The sequence below is a fragment of the Lingula anatina genome, chromosome 5, assembly GCF_051362555.1.
Source record: "Lingula anatina isolate TDL-2025a chromosome 5, LinAna3.0, whole genome shotgun sequence".
Lineage (NCBI taxonomy): Eukaryota > Metazoa > Brachiopoda > Lingulata > Lingulida > Lingulidae > Lingula > Lingula anatina.
This window is the reverse complement of record NC_141771.1, coordinates 1478587-1500827: the sequence shown is the minus strand read 5'-3', so window position 1 is coordinate 1500827 and position 22241 is coordinate 1478587. Positions and strand designations below refer to the sequence as shown.

The window sequence follows — 22241 nt, the reverse complement described above, 5'->3', positions numbered from 1 at the left end:
CTTCTATCACACATCTTGACTTAGAAGTGCGGCACTTTTTCTATTTCTAGACTGATAAAAGACCGTATTTATAAATTTATAATTAAGCCTACTACTTATTTTCATGCTCTGAAAGTCAGAATAAAATGCACATACGGATTTATATATATATATATATATATATATATATATATATATATATATATATATATATATATATATATATATATAATTGTATTTCATTTTGTAATGTAACTATTATGTCAAAATAATATGCGACTCCGCGCAACTAAACATGTACATTAACATCTTATTGTGTATCAATTTAAGTAAAACATATACAAGTATATAAATAGGCCATAACAGTGTGCACGAAACCAGAAAAATGTGACTCCGTACTTTCCAAATTTATATATCTGGTTGTTTTCCGGCTGATAATACATGTGAGTATCAGTTTACAAGTCGCCCTGTTCACAAAAGTCACCAAACAATATGCCACTGTATGCGGTTCTATTTTAACTACTACAACGGTACATCACGTTTACTATAACATAATGTAAAATTCGTTATACGTGCCAGTACCAGCTGTGCCATCAAAGTCATTAATGCAAATATTTGTGTAAACGCTAACTTCATTATTTCTTAATTTTACTATAACAGCTATCCTTGCAAGGCTTACTGAGGATCTCCTCTTAATGCGGTGTAAATCTGGACCAAGTTTTCTTAAAACTGATACTTTTGACTTAAATCCTTTTTTGAAATTGTCGCCTACAATCTAATGCAAACGGCGTGAGGGAAACCTAATAACCTGAAAAGTTATGGAGTCTACTAAAATGAATATGTCAAACACAAAAAAATCTCTATATAAAATACATAGGGTATTTGAGGTTAGAAAAATAAGCTAGCATAGGTTTTAAAAGCAGTATAAGAAAAAGCTACGTAAATACCTATTTCCATACCAGTGGCTTCATGGCTTTTTGACTTTATAAAACACACAAAACGACATATTTAACTAAAGTGATGGGAATTTGATTTACTTCATTATTTTCTTCCAAGCATTGTTTGCAAACATTAATTAAGCAGAAAAACTAGTGATTGGAGCCCACTCTGTTCAAATTGCAAATACAGTTGAAAAAATTACCCTCTTTTACCATTTGCTGAAAGAGAGTCATCACGGATTTTAAATGACACTACATAAAATCTGGCTATATTGATCCCTGAGATAACAAATGTTTTCGATGTATACAGTTCAGAGCATGTGTACAATCCCAAGTCAAAAGTGGAGAATCAGTCAAGCTGAACTTTCGAGTATTCACAATTTAGCGGCGTTTTAAGTATTTATATCTAAATAACTCTGATACTGCAAGTTGGATAATTTAGTGCTTGGATCAGCAAAGGCAAATGATATTAACATTATATCGGTTTGTTTCATTTGCTTCTTATCTGCTAACAAAAATGCAATTTTGTTGTATACAGATATATTATATACAGTAAACTTCTGGCTACCTGCACTATCATTTCTGTTTTCAACAGCTATTTACATATTATAAATAGTAGACTGTATTCTTCTTGTAGCATCAATTATGTTATGTCTACGGATATTATATACAGTGAACTCCAGTCTACCTGTAGCATCGATTCTGTATATCTACAGATATATAGATCTACATATTATATATAGAAATCCTCAGTCCACTTGTAGTATCAATTCTGCTTTGTCTATAGATATATACATATTATATACAGTAAACTTCAGTTTACCTGTAGTATCAATTCTGTTATGTCTACAGATATATACATATTATATACAGTGAACTTCAGTTTACCTGTAGTATCAATTCTGTCATGTCTACAGATATATACATATTATATACAGTAAACTTCAGTCTACCTGTAGTATCAATTCTGTTATGTCTACAGATATATACATATTATATACAGTGAACTTCAGTTTACCTGTAGTATCAATTCTGTTATGTCTACAGATATATACATATTATATACAGTGAATGTCAGTCTACCTGTAGTATCAATTCTGTTATGTCTACAGATATATACATATTATATACAGTAAACTTCAGTTTACCTGTAGTATCAATTCTGTTATGTCTACAGATATATACATATTATATACAGTGAACTTCAGTTTACCTGTAGCTGCAATATTTGTCTTATGTCTACAGATATCATGTATACATATTATATACAGTGAACTTCAGTTTACCTGTAGTATCAATTCTGTTATGTCTACAGATATATACATATTATATACAGTAAATTGCAGTCTACCTGTAGTATCAATTCTGTTATGTCTACAGATATATACATATTATATACAGTGAACTTCAGTTTACCTGTAGCTGCAATATTTGTCTTATGTCTACAGATATCATGTATACATATTATATACAGTAAATTTCAGTCTACCTGTAGCATCAATTCTGTTATGTCTACAGATATATACATATTATATACAGTGAACTTCAGTTTACCTGTATATCAATTCTGTTATGTCTACAGATATATACATATTATATACAGTGAACTTCAGTTTACCTGTCAATTCTGTTATGTCTACAGATATAAACATATTATATACAGTGAACTTCAGTTTACCTGTATATCAATTCTGTTATGTCTACAGATATATACATATTATATACAGTGAACTTCAGTTTACCTGTCCATTCTGTTATGTCTACAGATATAAACATATTATATACAGTGAACTTCAGTTTACCTGTATATCAATTCTGTTATGTCTACAGATATAAACATATCATATACAGTGAATTTCAGTCTACCTGTAGTGTTATGTTGGCGCCGTAGTTGACTGTGATGTCATGTCCGTGAGACTTTGGCGAAGACAGCAGCTCACCTATGAAACAGGATAAAATGCGATATACAAAATACAACATACAATATGATTCTAATAATACAATATATATATATATATATATATATATATATATATATATATATATATATATATATATATATATATTGATATGTAAAAAGTTGCGCGCGTTTGTGATCATTCTATTCTTCTAGAAACCTTTACAGGGCCTATAGCAAAAACAGTCATCTCTTTATACTGCAGCATAGTACAATAATATATACAGTTAAAACATTGTACAATATATACATGTATGACATTGTACAACATATACGCGGCAGTTGTTCATGAGTGGGGTGGTCTTCGTTTGTGGGATATCTGCATGTACATTGATATAAATGCGTCAAATTTACATTTACATAATTACTTCCATTTGCTTTCCTCGTCATATATGGCGGCCCTTAATTCCTTGAAGCCACGTTCTGCCTCGTAGTCACGCTTGCCCTCCCGTAATTTCCTCAGCAGTGTCGATACTTTCTGCATCTTCATCGGTTCCCGCCACACGTGTTTCATGTTCTGGTGTGTTATCACATTTTGCTCCACAAGCCTATGCAATATCCCACTGAGTGCATCTTCTGGAAGCTCCATGGCCAAGTCGGGCAACCTAATTCAAAATTAAATAAGAAAATATCAACACCCCGTGTACAACTATAAGCCAAATGTTAATGATATAAATGCAGCGGGTGTCAGTTAACACCAGTAACATTTTGTGAACTGTAATTCAATTTTAAAAGCTTGATGAAGTTCATTTTGCAGACTTGCCTCAGAAGCCGAGCTGTCTGCGCATGCCCGTTATCATGGAGAGCACCACAGAACTGGTAGAAAGCAAAATCGTTTTTTCCCTTCAGGTAACTCTGAAGTCTGTTCCCTTGATCCGGTTCCTGGATTGCTGTGATTTCTTCCTCTGTAAAAATCCCACCTCTGTGGAGTCGACTGAGTATCTTAAGAAGGCAGCCAAACCTGCGGATGTTCTTCAAAATCAGGGGAGCATGTTTTTCTAGGGACACGCAGTGCAAAGCTGTCATTTCTCCTTCAAAACAGAAAAAACCGAATAATTAAGCCCATTATCATATTTTATATTCAAACAAAATGATAAAAATAGCTCTGTGTAAAAAGTTGCTACGTTAAATACATATTAAATACATAGAATATTGCCATTTAGTAGTGCTACCACACTGATATAAATGTTTTCATATGTTTTTGAATACAAAAACATATGAAAGATCAAAGAATACAAAATTCATACGGGTTAAAACATAACAAAAAATAAAGCACACAGAATAGTAACATGTCATATTTACCGGCAGTCACCGGATAGTAGAAGTCTGCAGAAGCCATAAACTCTGGTTCTTCCTCTGGACACGGGTGGTAAGGAACTGGTGCCTCAAGGGGAACACTCAGGAGATATAGAGGGGTGTCAAACAGCGTCGGTGGATTGTTGTCTTCGTGCACACAGTGTGGACACACCAGGAATTCATCCCAAGGAGATCCGGGACATTCTTTTTCTGTCAGGGATAGAAGATCTTCAAATATCGTCAGGCTGTGTTTCTTCACTTGGATGGGATCATCTCCACGTATGGAAAGTCGAATAACTCCATTGGGTGATGCATCAGAAACCTTTCTTTCCAAACAAAGATGACACTGGTTGTCAAGCTTTGCATAGAAACCATCTTTCCAGTCTCGTCTTGATGCCTTGAACTGCCCCAAGTAGCCATGGAGATGCACCGCCGCCATTTCATACAGTCCAGTGGGACAAGTGACTGGAAAATGAACTTCAGTGGAAATATGTGACTCATCTCTGGATGGAACAATGGGCCAACTGGAATACATGTCTTCAGGTTGAGCGTCTTTTAAAAGCCATGGGAAATGGTACCTATCTTCATCAGCTTCTTTTACAACGTAACAAACCTCGAAATTTTCAAGCAACTCTAACATGGCGTCATAACCCTGTTTTCCCAAGTTGAATCTCCGCCACAAACATTCCAACATGGTTCTACTGATGATACCTCTTTGCAGCACATCCTTCTTGGCATAGTCAAATTTCGCCTTGGTGAACTCTTTGTTGAAAGGGTCGGTATCATATTTAAGTATGGAATCAATATCATGACGAAGAACTACCTTCAAGATATCAATGAAAACATCTTGTCTGTGGAATATGAAGGTCTTTAACAATGGCTTATCTCTGAACCAAAGAACAGCACCTGTGGCATACAAGAAACTCAGCACGTCTTCAATTCTTTGAACATCATCACTTTCCTGCATTTGCGATGGTATCAACTCTGCCATGTTGGTAAGAGAATCCAGTGTTAGGTAAGGATCTTGTTCAATGTTCTTTGCTGTCTCTATGTGCTCCACCTTCTGCAGCCAAGACTCTGGCAATATGTAATTCTTTTCTCTCGCTTTTCTTATAAGTGTTTCCTCAAGCTCAGCTATTCCACTGGTAGTTTTCGAACTGATGACAAATACATGTTTGGCAACACGTGGTGGTGTCTGAATTAGACTCTTAATTCGAGCCACCTTGTCTTTGTATGCCTCTCGACCTGATTCTTTGCTTTTGTTTCTCTTTTCTAATTTCTCAAGTCTTGTTCTAAAATCGGATGCCATATCACTTAAGTGGGAACTTACGGCAGATAAAAGCTCCCGCGTAATTGTGTCTATGTAGAGCCGCATTTTGCAACCGACCGCATTTTGCAACCGGTTGCAAAATGCGTTCAGTTGCAAAAAGCGGTCCTAGTAAGTAGAGCCGCATTTTGCAACTGAACGCATTTTGCAACTGCAATGCATTTTGCAACCAAAGAAAATCGTGAAAACGCATTTTGCAACCGCAACGCATTTTGCAACCAGGATTTTTTTCTAAGTCCCTGAAACAGCTTGAAGTACGAGACAGGTAGAATTGGAGTGAGGACGGGTTTGCTTCGACTATGTATGCTGAAACTGGCCAGGCTGCCCCTGGGGTGGACGAAAATATAAAACTTATTGCACATTGTAATTTCGTAGACTATTAGAGTTAGGAACTCTAAACGTTAATAAACATTTTGTTAGGCATGTGCATGGAATTTCGGATTTTTTGTTTTTGTTTTTGTTTTTTTTTTAAATTGGGGGTGTGGCCGTCCCTAGGGGTGGTTGATTGAACTTTTTTACTTCGTATTTTTCTCATATCTACCCTTATATCTTCAGAATTAGGAAATAAAAACGTTGGGGATTAATACACTATCGTAAGAAATGTGCACGGGCACTTCGGAAATTTATTGTGACATGGGTGTGGTTGTCCCTGGGGTGGTTGATTCTAATTTTACAACGTATTATCTGCTATCTGCCCATGTATCGGCCATTTGAGTTAAAGCATGAAACGTAGCTACAGTATAATTTGGGATGTTGAATGGCATGTAATTTTTTTGACTTAGGGTGTGGTCCTCGGGGTGGTTGAAAATAATTAGACGTTGTAATTTCTGCCATCTACCTTTAGACCATATAAGTTAGGAACGGAAGGCTATGGGAATTGAAAACATGTCTTTAGGGATATGGATCCCTCTGGGGTATTGATGGGTGTGGCCGTCCCTGGGGGTGGTTGATTCTATTTTTTTGCACCGTTACTTCTACTATCTACCCTTAGAGTTAGGAACATGAAATGTTGGGGATTGATAATGAATGTACATGGGTCTTTGAGGAATTTAGAGAACAGCAGCGGCGCACATAGCACTAAACGGACTTACAGTCGTAGGCATGAATATAGGTCAAGGAATCCAGTTAAAGCTGTCCTTTTGACCCATGCCAACCATAAGGCCCTACACACTCAGGAATCCTGGCGTTCAACTAGCCGTTGTGTCTTAATACAAAACAAATATGTTAATTAATCATAAATAGTAATTAGCATGTGTGTTGCTCTACAGAGACTATGCCTGAAAGTATGGGGTCTTGCATGTGTTTTTAATTAACTTGACCTATATTCAAGCATACCGCTGAAGGTCTGTTATTAAGTGCCGTCTGCTGCGTTCTTTGCATTCCCCTTCCTTCTTAACTCGAAGACAGCTTTCAGATTCACACATCCTACTAGCTGCGTCGGTCCAACTCTGCAGGGGATCTCACTTAAGTGCAATCAGTGGAATCAGCTTAATTGTCTGACATACCACCAATCACCCCATCCCCTGAGGGACAGTCACACCCAAAGTCACTCTAAAATTCCCCTGTACCCATGCACCAAAGACTCGTGCTCCTAACTCGAACGGACGAGAAGGAGATGAAAGAAATTACGGTGAAAATATTACAGTCAAGTAACTATCCCAAGGGACGGGCACTCTCCAAGTGACCAAAAAATTCCGTTGTGCCCAAGCACATCTCTAACGATCTCAACCACCCCCAGGGACAACTACACCCCAAGTCACAAAAAATCTGGAGTGCCTACGCACATTACTTACGATGGTATTAATCCCCAACGCTTTTATTTCCTAATTCTAAAGATGTAAAATTACAATCAACCACCCCTTGGGACGGCCACACCCCTATGTGCATGCCTAACAATATCTTTTTTACTCCCTGACGTTTCAACCTCCTAACTCTAATGGTTTAGGAAATTGCAATGTGAAATAAGTTTTATATTATCGTCCACCCCAGGGGCAGCCTGGCCAGTTTTAGCATACAGTGCTTAGTCGAAGCAAACCCGTCCCCACTCCAATTCTACCCGTAGCCTACCTGTCTCGTACTTCAAGCTGTTTCAGGGACTAAGAAAAAAATCCTGGTTGCAAAATGCGTTGCAGTTGCAAAATGCGTTTTCACGATTTTCTTTGGTTGCAAAATGCGTTGCAGTTGCAAAATGCGTTCAGTTGCAAAATGCGGCTCTACTTAGTAGGACCGCATTTTGCAACTGAACGCATTTTGCAACCGGTTGCAAAATGCGGTCGGTTGCAAAATGCGGCTCTACAGCTACTTCTTCTATGTTTAGGCAATCAGCATGTGTACCCACAAGAAGTATAGCTGAATCTGGTGCCCTGCTGTAAACGTTAGCTATCCAGCTTCCGACTGCTTCTTTGTATTTACAAGACCCTGCCTGAAGGTTGAACACTATCAGTGTGATTGCTTCTTTGGTGACGAAGAAGTTATGTGCAACTTTATAAACTTCATGCCCCCCAAAATCATTGATGCTGAGAAAAACATCCTCCTTTGGTGACCACGTGATCTGCTCCATGACGTGGGTTCTGTCTGCCTTTGTCGTCAAGAAAGGCCTACCAGATGTCAAGGTTTTCACCAAACTCGTCTTCCCTGCACATGTCTCACCAATAACTTGTACTTGTAGTCTAAACGATGATGTTGCCTTGGTTTTGACTAAATCATCAAAATACCGCTGAATAGCCTCCGCCCCTCTGTCTGCTACTTCCTGTGGTGGCTGTTTTAGTTCGTTTTTTTCCAAACCAAATTTCTTGAGTTTAGACAGGAGACGTACATCAGGGGGAAGCTGGTCCAATTTATTGTGACCCAAATAACAATATGTGAGCATTTGTAGTTGTTTAATCCCTGGTGGGACTTGGCTGATTCTATTGTACTCAAGTTTGAGGATCTCCATGTTCACCAGCTCACACAATGGAAGTGGGAATTCTTTCAACTGGTTGTCAGACAGGTCCAATTCCTTCAGATTCTTAAGTTGTGTTATCTGAGGTGGCATTGTAGTGATGCTGTTGCTTTGGAGATCAAGGGTCACCAGTGTCTCCAGCTTACACACTGACATTGGAAATTCTGTCAACTGATTCGAAGACAGGTGCAACTTCTTCAGATTCTTAAGTTGTGTTATCTGAGGCGGCACTGTAGTGATGCTGTTGCTCTGGAGGTTAAGTTTTTCCAGTTCTACCAGCTTACACACTGACATTGGAAATTCTTTCAAATGGTTCCCAGACAGGATCAATTCCGTCAGATTCTTAAGTTGTGTTATCTGAGGCGGCACTGTAGTGATGCTGTTGCTCCGGAGGTTAAGGGTCTCCAGTTCTACCAGCTTACACACTGGCATTGGAAATTCTTTCAACTGGTTCCCATACAGGATCAATTCCTTCAGATTCTTAAGTTGTGTTATCTGAGGTGGCATTGTAGTGATGCTGTTGCTTTGGAGATCAAGGGTCACCAGTGTCTCCAGCTTACACACTGACATTGGAAATTCTGTCAACTGATTCGAAGACAGGTGCAACTTCTTCAGATTCTTAAGTTGTGTTATCTGAGGCGGCACTGTAGTGATGCTGTTGCTCTGGAGGTTAAGTTTCTCCAGTTCTACCAGCTTACACACTGACATTGGAAATTCTTTCAAATGGTTCCCAGACAGGATCAATTCCGTCAGATTCTTAAGTTGTGTTATCTGAGGCGGCACTGTAGTGATGCTGTTGCTCCGGAGGTTAAGGGTCTCCAGTTCTACCAGCTTACACACTGGCATTGGAAATTCTTTCAACTGGTTTCCACGCAGGATTAATTTCTTTAGATTCTTAAGTTGTGTTATCTGAGGTGGCAGTGTAGTGATGCTGATTCTCCAAAGGTCAAGGGTTTCCAGTGTCACCAGCTCGCACACTGACATTGGAAATTCTTTGAACTGGTTCCATGAAAGGTCCAATTTCTTCAGATTCTTTAGTTGTGTTATCTGATGTGGCACTGTAGTGATGTTACTCTGAGAGAGTTCAAGGGTCTCCAGTGTCACCAGCTCACACACGGACATTGGAAATTCTTTCAAATAGTTCCCAGTCAGGTTCAATTCCGTCAGATTTTTTAGTTGTGTTATCTGAGGTGGCACTGTAGTGATGTTACATTGAGAGAGTTCAAGGGTCTCCAGTGTCACCAGCTCACACACTGACATTGGAAAATCTTTCAACTGGTTCCCAGTCAGGTTCAATTCCTTCATATTGTTTAGTTGTGTTATCTGAGGTGGCACTGTTCTGAAGTAACTTTCAGAGAGGTCAAGGGTCTCCAGGGTCACCAGCTTACACATTGACATTGGAAATTCTTTCAACTGGTTTCCACGCAGGATTAATTTTTTCAGATTCTTAAGTTGTGTTATCTGAGGTGGCACTGTAGTGATGCTGATTCTCCAGAGGTTAAGGGTCTCCAGTGTCACCAGCTCACACACTGACAATGGCAATTCTTTCAACCGGTTCCCAGACAGGTCCAGTTTCTTCAGATTCTTAAGTTGTGTTATCTGAGGCGGCACTGAAGTGATGCTGTTGCTCCCGAGGTTAAGGGTCACCAGTGTCACCAGCTCACACACTGACAATGGCAATTCTTTCAACCGGTTCCCAGACAGGTCCAATACCTTCAGATTTTTAAGTTGTTTTGTCTGAGGTGGCACTGTAGTGATTTCATTTTGAGAGACGTCAAGGGTCTCCAATGTCAACAGGTCACACACTGACACTGGGAATTCTGTAAACTGATTCGCAGACAGGTGCAACTTCTTCAGATTCTTAAGTTGTGTTATCTGATGCGGCACTGTAGTGATACTGTTGCTCCGGAGGTTAAGGGTCTCTAGTTTCACCAGCTTACACAATGACATTGGAAATTCTTTCAAATGGTTCTCACACAGGATCAATTCCTTCAGATTCTTAAGTTGTGTTATCTGAGGCGGAACTGTAGTGATGCTGTTGCTCCCGAGTTTAAGGGTCTCCAGTCTCACCAGCTTACACACTGACATTGGAAATTCTTTCAACTGGTTCCAAGAAAGGTCCAATTCCTTCAGATTCTTAAGTTGAGTAATCTGAGGCAGCACTGTAGTGATGCTGATTCTCCGCAGGTTAAGGGTCTCCAGTGTCACCAGCTCACACACTGACATTGGAAATTCTTTCAACTGGTTCCAAGAAAGGTTCAATTCCTTCAGATTCTTTAGTTGTGTTATCAGAGGTGGCACTGTAGTGATGTTACTTTGAGAGAGGTCAAGGGTCTCCAATGTCACCAGGTTACACACTGACATTGGAAATTCTTTAAACTGGTTCTTAGACAGGTACAATTTCTTCAGATTCTTAAGTTGTGTTATCTGAGGTGGCACTGTAGTGATATTACTTTGAGTTAGGTCAATGGTCTCCAGTGTCACCAACTCACACACTGAGATTGGGAATTCTTTCAACTGGTTCCCACACAGGATCAATTCCTTCAGATTCTTTAGTTGTGTTATCAGAGGTGGCACTGTAGTGATGTTACTTTGAGAGAAGTTAAGGGTCTCCAGTGTCACCAGCTCACAGATTGGCATTGGTAAGTCTTTGAACTGGTTCCCAGACAGGTCCAATTCCTTCAGATTCTTAAGTTGTGTTATCTGAGGCGGCACTGCAGTGATGTTACTTTGAGAGAGGTCAAAGGTCTCCAGTGTCAGCAGCTGACACACTGACATTGGGAATTCTGTAAACTGATTCGCAGACAGGTGCAACTTCTTCAGATTCTTAAGTTGTGTTATCTGAGGAGGCACTGTAGTGAAGCTGTTGCTCCGGAGGTTAAGGGTCTCTAGTTTCACCAGCTTACACAATGGCATTGGAAATTCTTTCAAATGGTTCCCACACAGGATCAATTCCTTCAGATTCTTAAGTTGTGTTATCTGAGGCGGAACTGTAGTGATGCTGTTGCTCCAGAGGTTAAGGGTCTCCAGTTCTACCAGCTTACACACTGACATTGGAAATTCTTTCAACTGGTTCCCACCCAGGATCAATTTCTTCAGATTCTTAAGTTGTGCTATCTGAGTTGGCACTGAAGTGATGCTGTTATTTAAGAGGTCAAGGGTCTCTAGTGTCACCAGCTTACAAATTGACATTGGAAATTCTTTCAACTGGTTTCCGCAAAGGTTCAATTCCTTCAGATTCTTTAGTTGTGCTATCAGAGGTGGCACTGACGTGAAGTTAGCTCTTGAGAGGTCAAGGGTCTCCAGTGCTACCAGCCTACACACTGACATTGGAAATACTTTCAACTGGTTCAAAGATAGGTTCAATTCCTTTAAATTCTCAAGTTGTTTTATCCCAGGGTGCACGGTAGTGATGTTGCTATTGGAGAGGTCAAGGGTCTCCAGGGTCAGCAGCTTACATATCGACGTTGGAAATTCTCCCAACCGGTTCCAAGAAATGTTCAATTCCCTCAGATTCTTAAGTTTGGTTATCTTAGGTGGCACTGTGGTTATATTGGCGTTAGAGAGCTTTACCGCCTTGAGTGTTTCCAGCTCCAACAGTGACAGTGGAAATTCCTCTAACTGGTTATTAGACAGGTCTATTTCACTAATGTCTGTAAACTGGTTTATCTGTTGTGGGATTGTAGTAACATTGGCACTCGCCAAATTAAGATTTTCCAATGTTTTCATCTCTAATATTGTAAATGGGAATTCTTCTAAAGGATTTCTGGAGATGTCTAGCTTTTTCAAGTTGCACAGTCTTTTTAAATGTGGGCTGACGGTAGTTATTTTGTTGTTCTTTAGATTGAGTTCTCCCAACTGCAGGAGGCTACATACTGGTAGTGGTATCTCTGTCAGATGGTTTCCTGATAAGTTAAGCTTTCTCAAATGTTTGGGCTCGGTTATATCCAGAGGAATTGAAGAAATTCTGCAATTTGACATGTTTAGCTCTTCAAGTGTCTCCAGATTAAAGATTGTGATAATTTGTTCTTCCCCCATTAGATGGTTTTTGGAAACATTAAGTGTCGTAAGTTTCGTACAACGTAGTAAGCTATTTGGTAGTCTGCATGCTAGTCCTCTAAGGTTAAGTTCTGTCCATGTTTCTACCTGGTCTGTGCCTGGTCCTTGGTAACTGGGATCTTCATCCAATTTATTGAGGATATCTAGTTTTTCCTGGTCTCCATATTGGTCCTGGTGTTCATATTGCCTTTGGTGGCATAATCGGCTTAAAATTGAACCCATTTTCTATTGCATTTGATAGTATTCAAATATTTCACTGACAATTATGGGAAGCAATGCTTTTTGGCGAATATTTTATACTTATGGGAGATAGGTAAATATATTTTTGAAGCACCGACCACCATCCACTCAAAATGCCACATTATCTAATGAATGTCTATAAATTGCATTGCGTACAAATTCTACGCTGTGTTTCAAGATCATTGTGTTTATGGTGTTTTTAAGTGTTGCTCACCCTGGCGAACCCTAGCACAAGGTACCAGCATGTCGACTGTTTTCTACTAGCACACAAATATACCACTATGTCGACTGTCTCCTTGCCGTTGGCTGAGATTGGATTTCTTTACTGTTCTCTGTTAGCAAGTAAAGGAAATAGGTAATATATCAAATGTCCCGCTGCACTTCACACAAAGGTATGTCGACTACCTTTCCGCACCTGGATGAGTGTTGGTTATTTTACTGTTCTCTAGTAGCACAGAAGTGTTCCAGTATGTGGACTGACTTCTGGCCGAGTGCTCGTTCCTTTATTGTTCTCACTTTCACACAAAAGTATTGGTATGTTGACTGTCTCCCTGCACTTGGATGAATCTTGGTTCCTTTACCGTTTTTTACTAGAACACAAAGTTGCTGATGTGTCTACTGACTCCCTGGGCTGATTCTTGGTTCCTTTACTGTTCTGTTCCAGGACAAAAAAGGTACCAATCAATGAGTCCTTATACGCTATTAGGTTATCATTAGTCCTTATACGCTATTAGGAAACTTTTTAAAGTTATTATAACAGGGTTCCGTTGGGTATTTCATTATCCGTGAAAGCCATAGGTTTGTGTAGGTTTTTTGTTTATAGTTACTTATATTTGTCTGGTCTTACCAGCCAAAATTTCGTCTGCCTGCAATCAGACTGCAACAGGGAATGATGTTGTGATAGGTATGACAACCTAACACCTCCTCTGGTGTGCTATTTGGTTAGACCCCCCCTTAACTCCCACTCCATTAGGAGTGGCAGGTAGAGGAAGATAAATTAATATATTATTATAAATTATTTATTTAAAAAATTAATATATTCCTACGCTACATGTAAATCAAATCTCTGAGTGCAGTCAATTATGAGAAAGGCCAGAGGGTGTTCCTAGAAACTAATTGTTTTTATTTTTCTCAGATTAGTTAATTTATAAAATTTTCACATTTGGTGTTTGCTGTCGTACTTAACTATCAATATTGAGATACTCTCACCGGATTTTTTTAATATATAATGCTACTTAAAAGCTACTTAAGGTTCACCTTATTCCGCCAGCATTTGGCTGTACAGACTGTGGGGGTAGTCAAGGGAAAATGCATTAGTTTTTAGTCTAACACTGTTCAATTAAAACCTAATAGGAGAGCACCTCTAAATAAAAAAGAAGTCTGCACCATTTTCAAATATTGACACTCCAATTTGTAAAATACAATACTTGTAAGGGTATCCCTACACCTGAGTAGTCATTTTTGCAAACAACAGGCTCCCCTGAGGGCATTAATGCTAATTAGAAGTTTTTTTACTACTTTCACTCGCCTTCTTAAAATTCATAGAAGTTTCAAAAACTAGTGATCATTTCATTTCACCTAACTAAGCTAGTTCCCATCCAGCCACCTTTAAACAGAATTCTCCGTTTCAAAAATCTACGTCTGTTGTACAATCAAAAGAAAAATCTGACCCTTCACAGTGAATCCTTGGTTACATAGATGACCAGTCCCGCACTAAACTTCCACCTGGATGAGCAAATTCCTATAACTTCCATGAGACATTTCGATCACGGTGGAGAAAAGACTCTAACAATGTGTGGTTACTTATTTGTCACATAATTTAAACCAGATTGGCCTGGCCCTCACATACAGGTCTACTTGTGATGAAACATCCCTTAAAATGATAGATACCCGGTACGTGAGGAGATAATCACCTCGTGACTACCATTTTCAAATCTTCCTTCCAATACCCTTCTTTCGATCACAGATAAACAATTATTAGACAAGGGGGGGGGGGGGGGGGGGGGCGGACAATGCGCTTTCTATTAATTTGTTCTACTATCGATGTGGGTAATACGAATACCGATGTTGTTTGTTTTAAATATTTGGGTTTATAAGAATTTAACATACACGGTATACCTGAAATGACATGATTCTAAAAGAACAGAAATCTCATTTGACTGGTAAGCTCCACTGGACTGAGTACACACAATGAACATGCAACTATAACTTCATGTACATAGGCACAATGTTTGACCACTTTGTCTCCTTTGTGACATACTACAGGGATAGTACATGTACTTGTGCTCACAATACTAGGATTAATGCTTAATAAATTAAATGGTACCATATCTAAATTAAAAAAAACCCCACTGTATGTATAATCAGAAATATTCTTATCTACAGTTATTTTCGTATATATTTCTAGAGCCGTGGCCTCAAGACGTGCCAATAATGTAAACCAGATGACGTCACTAATGCAAATGATTACCGAGATTACCTTTTGTTTAATGTGCCTTTACTCAGTGTTTCCTTAAAGAGCCATATGATACAACTGATTTTAAAGAGCAACAAAATAACCAGCACGTTAGTATGGTCTCAATTTTTTTCCGTCATAAAACTTTCCAACAAAAAACAATATCTGTAACACTGATTGATGTAGAATAGTTAGTGCCATTATATATAATTCTGTTGTTGTTGTTGTTGTTATTTTATGTTTCGTATAATATTCATACTAATTTACACTCACTGAAAACTAAAGTTATTATTTTTATTATTGTGATGAAATCATTTTACATTCATTATTATTGCAACAAGACTGAACATTTTTATTTTATAAGAAAACTCGAAATTTAATAATGAATATGTACATTGCTTCCTTTGGCAAAATATTTAATTAAGGTGTTTGTTTTTTTTTTGCCTAGGGCTGCAGCAAGCACATGGTACTAAATAAATGCTGGGAATTTCTTTTGCAATATGGAATCAATTTCAAATGAAATAGTTGCAAGAAAACAGCTACAATTGTCATTATCAAGTGTAACCTAAGTGAAGATCTTTCTACTCTAAATTAAAAATTTATTCTGTAACTTTTTAATAAGTGCAATGTTTTGCAAGGAAAGCCGTAAATGGGATACTTTCACAAATGCCAGTATGTACAATCTTTTACTAACTCACACATTACTACTAAGTCTTTTTGGGTATTTAAAACAGTTTTAAGTCATTTGTTTTTGTTTTTTTTTCAGTAATGAATACCTCATCATTCGAACTGGATCTCCTTCGTTTAAATGGATAAATCGAGCCTTTTAAATGAGTTTTAAATACTGTTTAAAATATCTAAAATCATTCGAAAGTAGATGATAAGTCATTATAATCATCACTGAATGCTGCCAATTCATTAGTATTTACAAAACCTACAAACTAAAGTTAATGAAACTTATACAACTTTTTAAATGCATTTATCAGCTGATCAAGGTCACCACGTCGCCGGAAAGGGGGTCAACATTTGCAACTTTTTTTCTACACGTTTCTATTCCTTTGTCAGCCTCTCGATCCTTTTTGATACATAGTGTGCAGCATATCATTTGAAATGTAATTTTTTTGTGATGTAGAAGACATATATGTTCTCCACCACATGCATGGCATAGAGGCATAAGAACCTGAGTCAATTTCACAGCACTAATAGTTCTTCCACGTTCTTTAGAAAGTACAAGTTTTCGTTTTAATTAAAAAAAATTTGGACACCCTACCAAACTGCCATGTTGCCATTGCGCGATTGACAGAAACGTATTATTCTCATCTAAATCGTTAACTTTAGTCAACTAATCTGAAATATCCGAAAGGCTAATAATAATACTTCCATGGTTTAATAACTTTACTTGCTGTCAAAAATATCCAACAATAATCACGAGCATAAAATTCCCGCAGACAACACTTTCTCCCCGACTTTTCATCAAATGCGCATGTGTACAACTTTTCGGAGTGACTTACAACAAGTCGGAGGCAGTTGTAAATTTACATGCATATTTACAAGAGTTTGTAACTTACAAAAATTCAAGAATGCCTACTTACAAGAATGATCGGACTTACGTGAAAAGTTACAAGAATTTGTAAGTAACAACCTTTCGAGAATACGGCCCCTGGTCAATAGCACCCTTCTGACCAAGAGAAATACATTGTAAGTTATCCTTTACAATGACGCTGACACTGAATCCTCGATTGCGTAGTAAAACAATAGACCAGGGGCGGATTGAGGATGTCTTCTGGGTCTTCCGGAAGACGGTCCGATGTTCAAGTTTACATTGATGGGTATTTAATTTTTGTCGGAAGACGGCCAAAAATAGAGGATGGATTTACAAAGATACTTTGGAAGACTGTCAGAAAATTTATCTGGATCCGCCCCTGTAGACAGTAAAACATATATGGTCATAAACGTTCTCGATGGAGAGTGGCAGTCTGAATTCTAGACAATTTGTGAATCGATGGACATGATACTCGCTACTGACAAGTTGCACATTTTCTTCTTTAGCAAAACTACACTTGATAGCTTGGGAAATGTGAGATGGTACATTAATTTTTAATTAATGAATTGAAATTCGTTTATATTTTTTTGTGTCAAAACAGATAAGGCTAGTAATTATTTTTTCGGTGATTTGAGTCGATAGAATGATGTTACTGATGTTAGAAAAGTCCCACTTGCACATACCTTTCTTCCACTCGCTTACTTTTCATAAATTACATATAAAAATAAGGAGTGGCTTGTATACTGAGAATCACTGTTAGTCAACGGGAGCTCTAGTGACCAATACTTATAGATGACCTTAAGTAAATTTTACAATAACCTTTCGCCTAACTAACATTTACTACATTAAAATGGCATTGACATTTGTTACATGCCTTGACACAGACTCCCCGGGCTTCAAAATGGCGGTAAGGTGACCCCCTCGTTACTGTCACCTTACAGTACAAAGGTTCTCTGATTAAACTGAAACTGCCAAATTGAACTATTTCACATATGAACAATAAACATAGGATGGGTCAATAAGGTTATATTTCACTGGGATCTGCTTATTCCAATGTAAGTTTTAAATATTGGTGATCTGATTTCTAAGGTAAAATACTTGCAAGGGTATCCCCAAATCGGTACAGTCATTTTTGCAAACGACATATTTCCCTGAGGACATTTATGCAAATAAGTATTTTTTACTACCGTCACCTTGTTGGTTTATCGCTTGACTTCTAGGGGAATTTCCGCCTTGTGTTTCTTTGAGTATCCTTGGGCTGCTATACAATTTTTCTACCTAGGAAGAAGCAAATTTAAAATGTTAAAAATGTAGGTATGTATGGCCTTCCGCCATTGTCTGAACCACTATACATTGCAGGCTAAGATATTTACATTTTTGTTTCAGACCAGACCACAATGAGTTAAATTGTTCATTTCACTTAAGTTACAATGTAGTTTCCGTCCAGCAATCTTGGAGTTTCAGCCAGAATTCACAGTTTCATACTCGCTGTTGTTAAAAGTCAGCTGTGCAAAACAAGAAAAATAATAGGCCATCCACAAAGAATTTTAGCTACAGTACATGGACTAGCGGCTTTCTGTAAAACTTACACTTAAACGTACAGTTATTCCACAAGTACATGTACAGTGTAGGCAACTGTGAAATCAATCCTTCAAGCCTGACAGGAAGTGGTTTATGTTTCCAAAGGGGAAATGGGAGGGAGAGGAGGTGACACATGACCAAGACTGTATGACAATATGTAATATACAGGGAGACTGGTTGCTTATAAAGGGGGATGGGGTTAGCTTTTTATCAACCCAAAATGTTAGTAACTTGTATAACAATGTCTGAACATGCCCTAGGAATGAGCAATTAAATTACACTTGGAAGTAATCTTCTTTAATTACATATCAAACTATCCTGTTTTCTGTTTCTTTAGGCTGCCGCACTAACACACACACACACACACACACACACACACACACACAAGTCACAGGCCCAGACCAAATCTAGTTCTATGCCTAAGAAGCCCAGACCCCATCTTAATTAGGGCCTTGCTGGGCCCAGTCTTCATGGTGTCTTTGCATTGTTAACAGCATAATAGGCAAGTTAATTGACCCCAGCAGGCAAACGACATTGATTCTACGTTGATTCAACGTTGATCCACCAAAATTAACGTTGATTCAACGGTGAATCAATGTCGTTTGTCTGCTGGGGACCAAGTTAATAGGCCAAGCTGCCAGTTCGTTTGTATAGTATGAGTAGGGGATGACTTAGATCAAGGCACATATTAAGATGTGTGGCCAATGAGACATAGTTGTTTTTCATTACCCGTGATTCGTAAAATACATCTGAGAATGATACTTTTAAAGATGTTTATGATGTTTAAAGAAAAGGCGTGGGCTGCCATTTGTTAGTGTGTTATATGAAGGAGTCAATTTCAAAAAGTTACAAAGTAGGATTAAAATGGGTTAAAATGATAGTAGACAGTTTTTAAATATGCTATTAAGTACGTGACTTGGCATAGACTCTCCAGTATGTCACATACAGGTACACGGTATACAGTATGTAAAAATGTCAGGGACTGTCAAAACTTCGTGAAAATGTCACTTCACCTGGTCAAGGTCCACAGATATCTTTAATCATGTTCACGAACTGAGCATACATACAGTAGATACCAGTAAATAATATACTAAACATATAACCATAATTACTAGGATATAGGATTCGGGCTCTTATGCTTATTCTCTTTTGTGACCTACATGCACATTCGAAACATTCTGAATGGATATAAATCCCCGTCACACTATAGGCGGAATTATTAAGAATGGCTTCTGAAATACAATTCTTTTTGCATTCCAGGATATTCGAAGAGCATTCTAAAAACATTATAAAAATTCTGAGTGCATTCCAAATATTTTTACCCATTCTTGTGGCCGGCTCGAATGTTTTTGTCATGTCAAAAACTTTCGAAGTGCATTCCAAAAGGAAATTTATCGCAATATTTCTACAGTATTCCAACTACATTCGAGCTGCATTTGAGAGGTAATATACCTGGAATGTGCAAGAATCATTCCAGGCGGGTTCGATGTGCATTCTTAGTATTCCAGAGGCATTCTTACAAAGCCGTAATATTTTATGATAATTTGAAATTCCCTCCCGAATATGGTACGAATTTTTAAATTTAGTAATTCCGGCTTAATTCCTACTAATTTCAAATAAGTTTGACGGGGGCTTTAAGCCACTTGTCAGTTCGAATATTCCTCTAATGTGATCAGAATGTTTCGAATGCTGTCGGAATGCCGTGAGAATATTTAGAATGCAGTCATAGTGCAGTTAGAATTCTGTTCAAATGCCATTCGATAAATTTCCACTTGGAATGCACTTCGAAAGTTTTTGACATGACAAAAACATTCGGGATGCCACTAGAATGGGTAAAAATATTTAGAATGCACCCGGGATTTTTAGAATGCTCTTCGAATAGCCAGGAGCGCACAAAGAATTGTCTTTCCGACGGCATTCTTGCTCATTCCGCTTCTAGTGTGACGGGGGCATTAAGAGAATTTTGGAAATAATAAAATGAAAAGATTCCCTGCATTGCTTGGCTCGTACCTACTGTGTATACAGGTAAAACTGATCCGCAGATTGTTCGTCGGTTAACTGATTAAATCATTCGGCACCTGATAAGGCATCAGGAGATACTTGTTCAATTGTTCGTTAAGAGAGACGGCCACAACTACGATCTTTCCTCTGTAATTAAAACCTTCTGATTTTGTGTGTTAAATAGGTGAGACAGGTATTTTCGACTTCTTCCCAGACGATAATTGCACTGTTTACCGTGTCTTACACTAGAATATCTACAAATTTTCCGACAGGTAAAAAAATGTCATACTTTCGGTCTGACAAGTGTGAAAATTTTGTCAAACTGAAACAAAACCGTCAGACCAAAATTAAATTATAGCAAGAGGCCAAATTATTTGATTTTTAAATGTTTTCATGCGTATTTTTATCGTTTTCAATCATAGGCAATAGAATCATTCAAATAAAGTGTTTTCCATACATTTTATACTTTTCAAAGTATTTAAGACAGTTAAAAATCCGTAATTAAATACTAAGCATAGTTTACAAATACGTTGTGAGATTATTTTTATTATCTATTTTATGTCTTTACCATACATGTATTATGCACCAATAGCTTACAGAAAGGCTTTTCTGCATTTTTTAAATAACGCTATATGTCCATTAAATTTTCCCATTCACTTGTCATTGAGTTCAGAAATGAATAATTTTTTATTTTGCCGATAACGCGTTCAACAAGAGCCGATGTACTTTCTTCTTCGTATGTCTCTGTTGATCTTGATAATATGAGCCCCGTTTGTATACATCAGTAATACGGGACTGGATACATAATAATAATAATAATAATAATAATAATAATAATAATAATAATAATAATAATTTTCTTCACGTCTCACGTTAAACAAGGCAGCAAAGCTGTCAAATGTACAGACAAAAAACAGAAAATAAAGATGCAAAATAGGTCATTTTGTCAATTTTGATGCAATAATAAATAATGCTTATAATAGCACTGTCAGTCAACACTGAATTTTAATCATGCACAGCAGGTAACATGGTCAATAACAGGAGCGGACCCAGAGATATTTTCTGACAGTATTCCAAAGTATCTATGTTGATCCATCCTCCATTTTGATGGTCTTCCAACAGAAAAAATAGATACCGGTCAATATAAACTTTAAAACCTGTCTTCCGGAAGACCCAGAAGATGGTCTCAATCCACTCCTTCAATAAGATTACTTAGTACAGTTTCAGGACCATGAGAGTTCAAATTCACATGATGAAAGTCCCAATATTTGAAAAATGATGACAGTGCATAAAATAATATTACATAATGTTTAAATACATAAAAACCAATTCAACTGCTTATGTGGAAATACAGAAAATGTGCAGAGCCTCAGGCAGATGGGAGTTAAAAGTCACAAATGCCTGTGTTTGAAAAAAATTAAAAAGGAAAACAACAAAACTATAAAAGCACTCCGAGAGCGCAGACCTTTGCCAAGGCAGCAATTTTTGATTATTATTGATTATTGATCCGGACCACCACCAAAAACTAATCATCCTCCTTGACCCACTTCTGACAGTTCCTGAAAATTTCATCAAAATCAGTCCATAACTTTTTGAGTTATGTTGATGACAGACAAACGGGTGAAAACATAACCTCCTTGGCAGAGGTAAATATAATTCCGATGAAGCTGCTATTCAAACTTTTAATCTTTGAGTTTGATATATATATATATATAACTTATTTGCAATATTAAACAAAATTTACCTGCATAATTATCACTGCTTCCTTATTATTAATCTAGCTGGGAGCTTTACCTTTGCGACATTACATGGAAATATCAACAAGTGTGCTTTATGTAATCTCATTTAATGACCTATTAATTAGGCAAATGACTTTATAACTCTGAACTTAGCCTAGTGATACCCAAGGGAAATTTACAGACTG

The 22241-nt window shown here is 37.7% G+C and overlaps 1 protein-coding gene across 1 annotated transcript; it reads right to left on the bottom strand.

Moving 5' to 3' along the window:
* Window positions 1-3232: 3232 nt before the first annotated feature.
* On the bottom strand, window positions 3233-4691 carry LOC106166304 (uncharacterized). Its single transcript, XM_013544831.2, has 3 exons — window positions 4177-4691; window positions 3638-3905; window positions 3233-3479 (listed from the first exon to the last, which is right to left on the bottom strand). Exons 1-3 carry the CDS (start codon window positions 4607-4609, stop codon window positions 3239-3241), a joined length of 942 nt encoding a protein of 313 aa, XP_013400285.2. The 5' UTR covers window positions 4610-4691; the 3' UTR covers window positions 3233-3238.
* Between the last annotated feature and the right edge of the window lie 17550 nt (window positions 4692-22241).

What these genes read in the sequence shown, in the direction of transcription:
- LOC106166304 (XM_013544831.2), bottom strand. Translation starts at nt 4,609, where the DNA reads ATGGCGGCGGTGCATCTCCATGGCTACTTGGGGCAGTTCAAGGCATCA. An exon ending in CTACTATCCGGTGACTGCCG is followed by an intron (nt 3,906 to 4,176) that starts GTAAATATGACA and finishes TCTGTTTTGAAG; the next exon opens with GAGAAATGACAGCTTTGCAC. An exon ending in CAGACAGCTCGGCTTCTGAG is followed by an intron (nt 3,480 to 3,637) that starts GCAAGTCTGCAA and finishes ATTTTGAATTAG; the next exon opens with GTTGCCCGACTTGGCCATGG.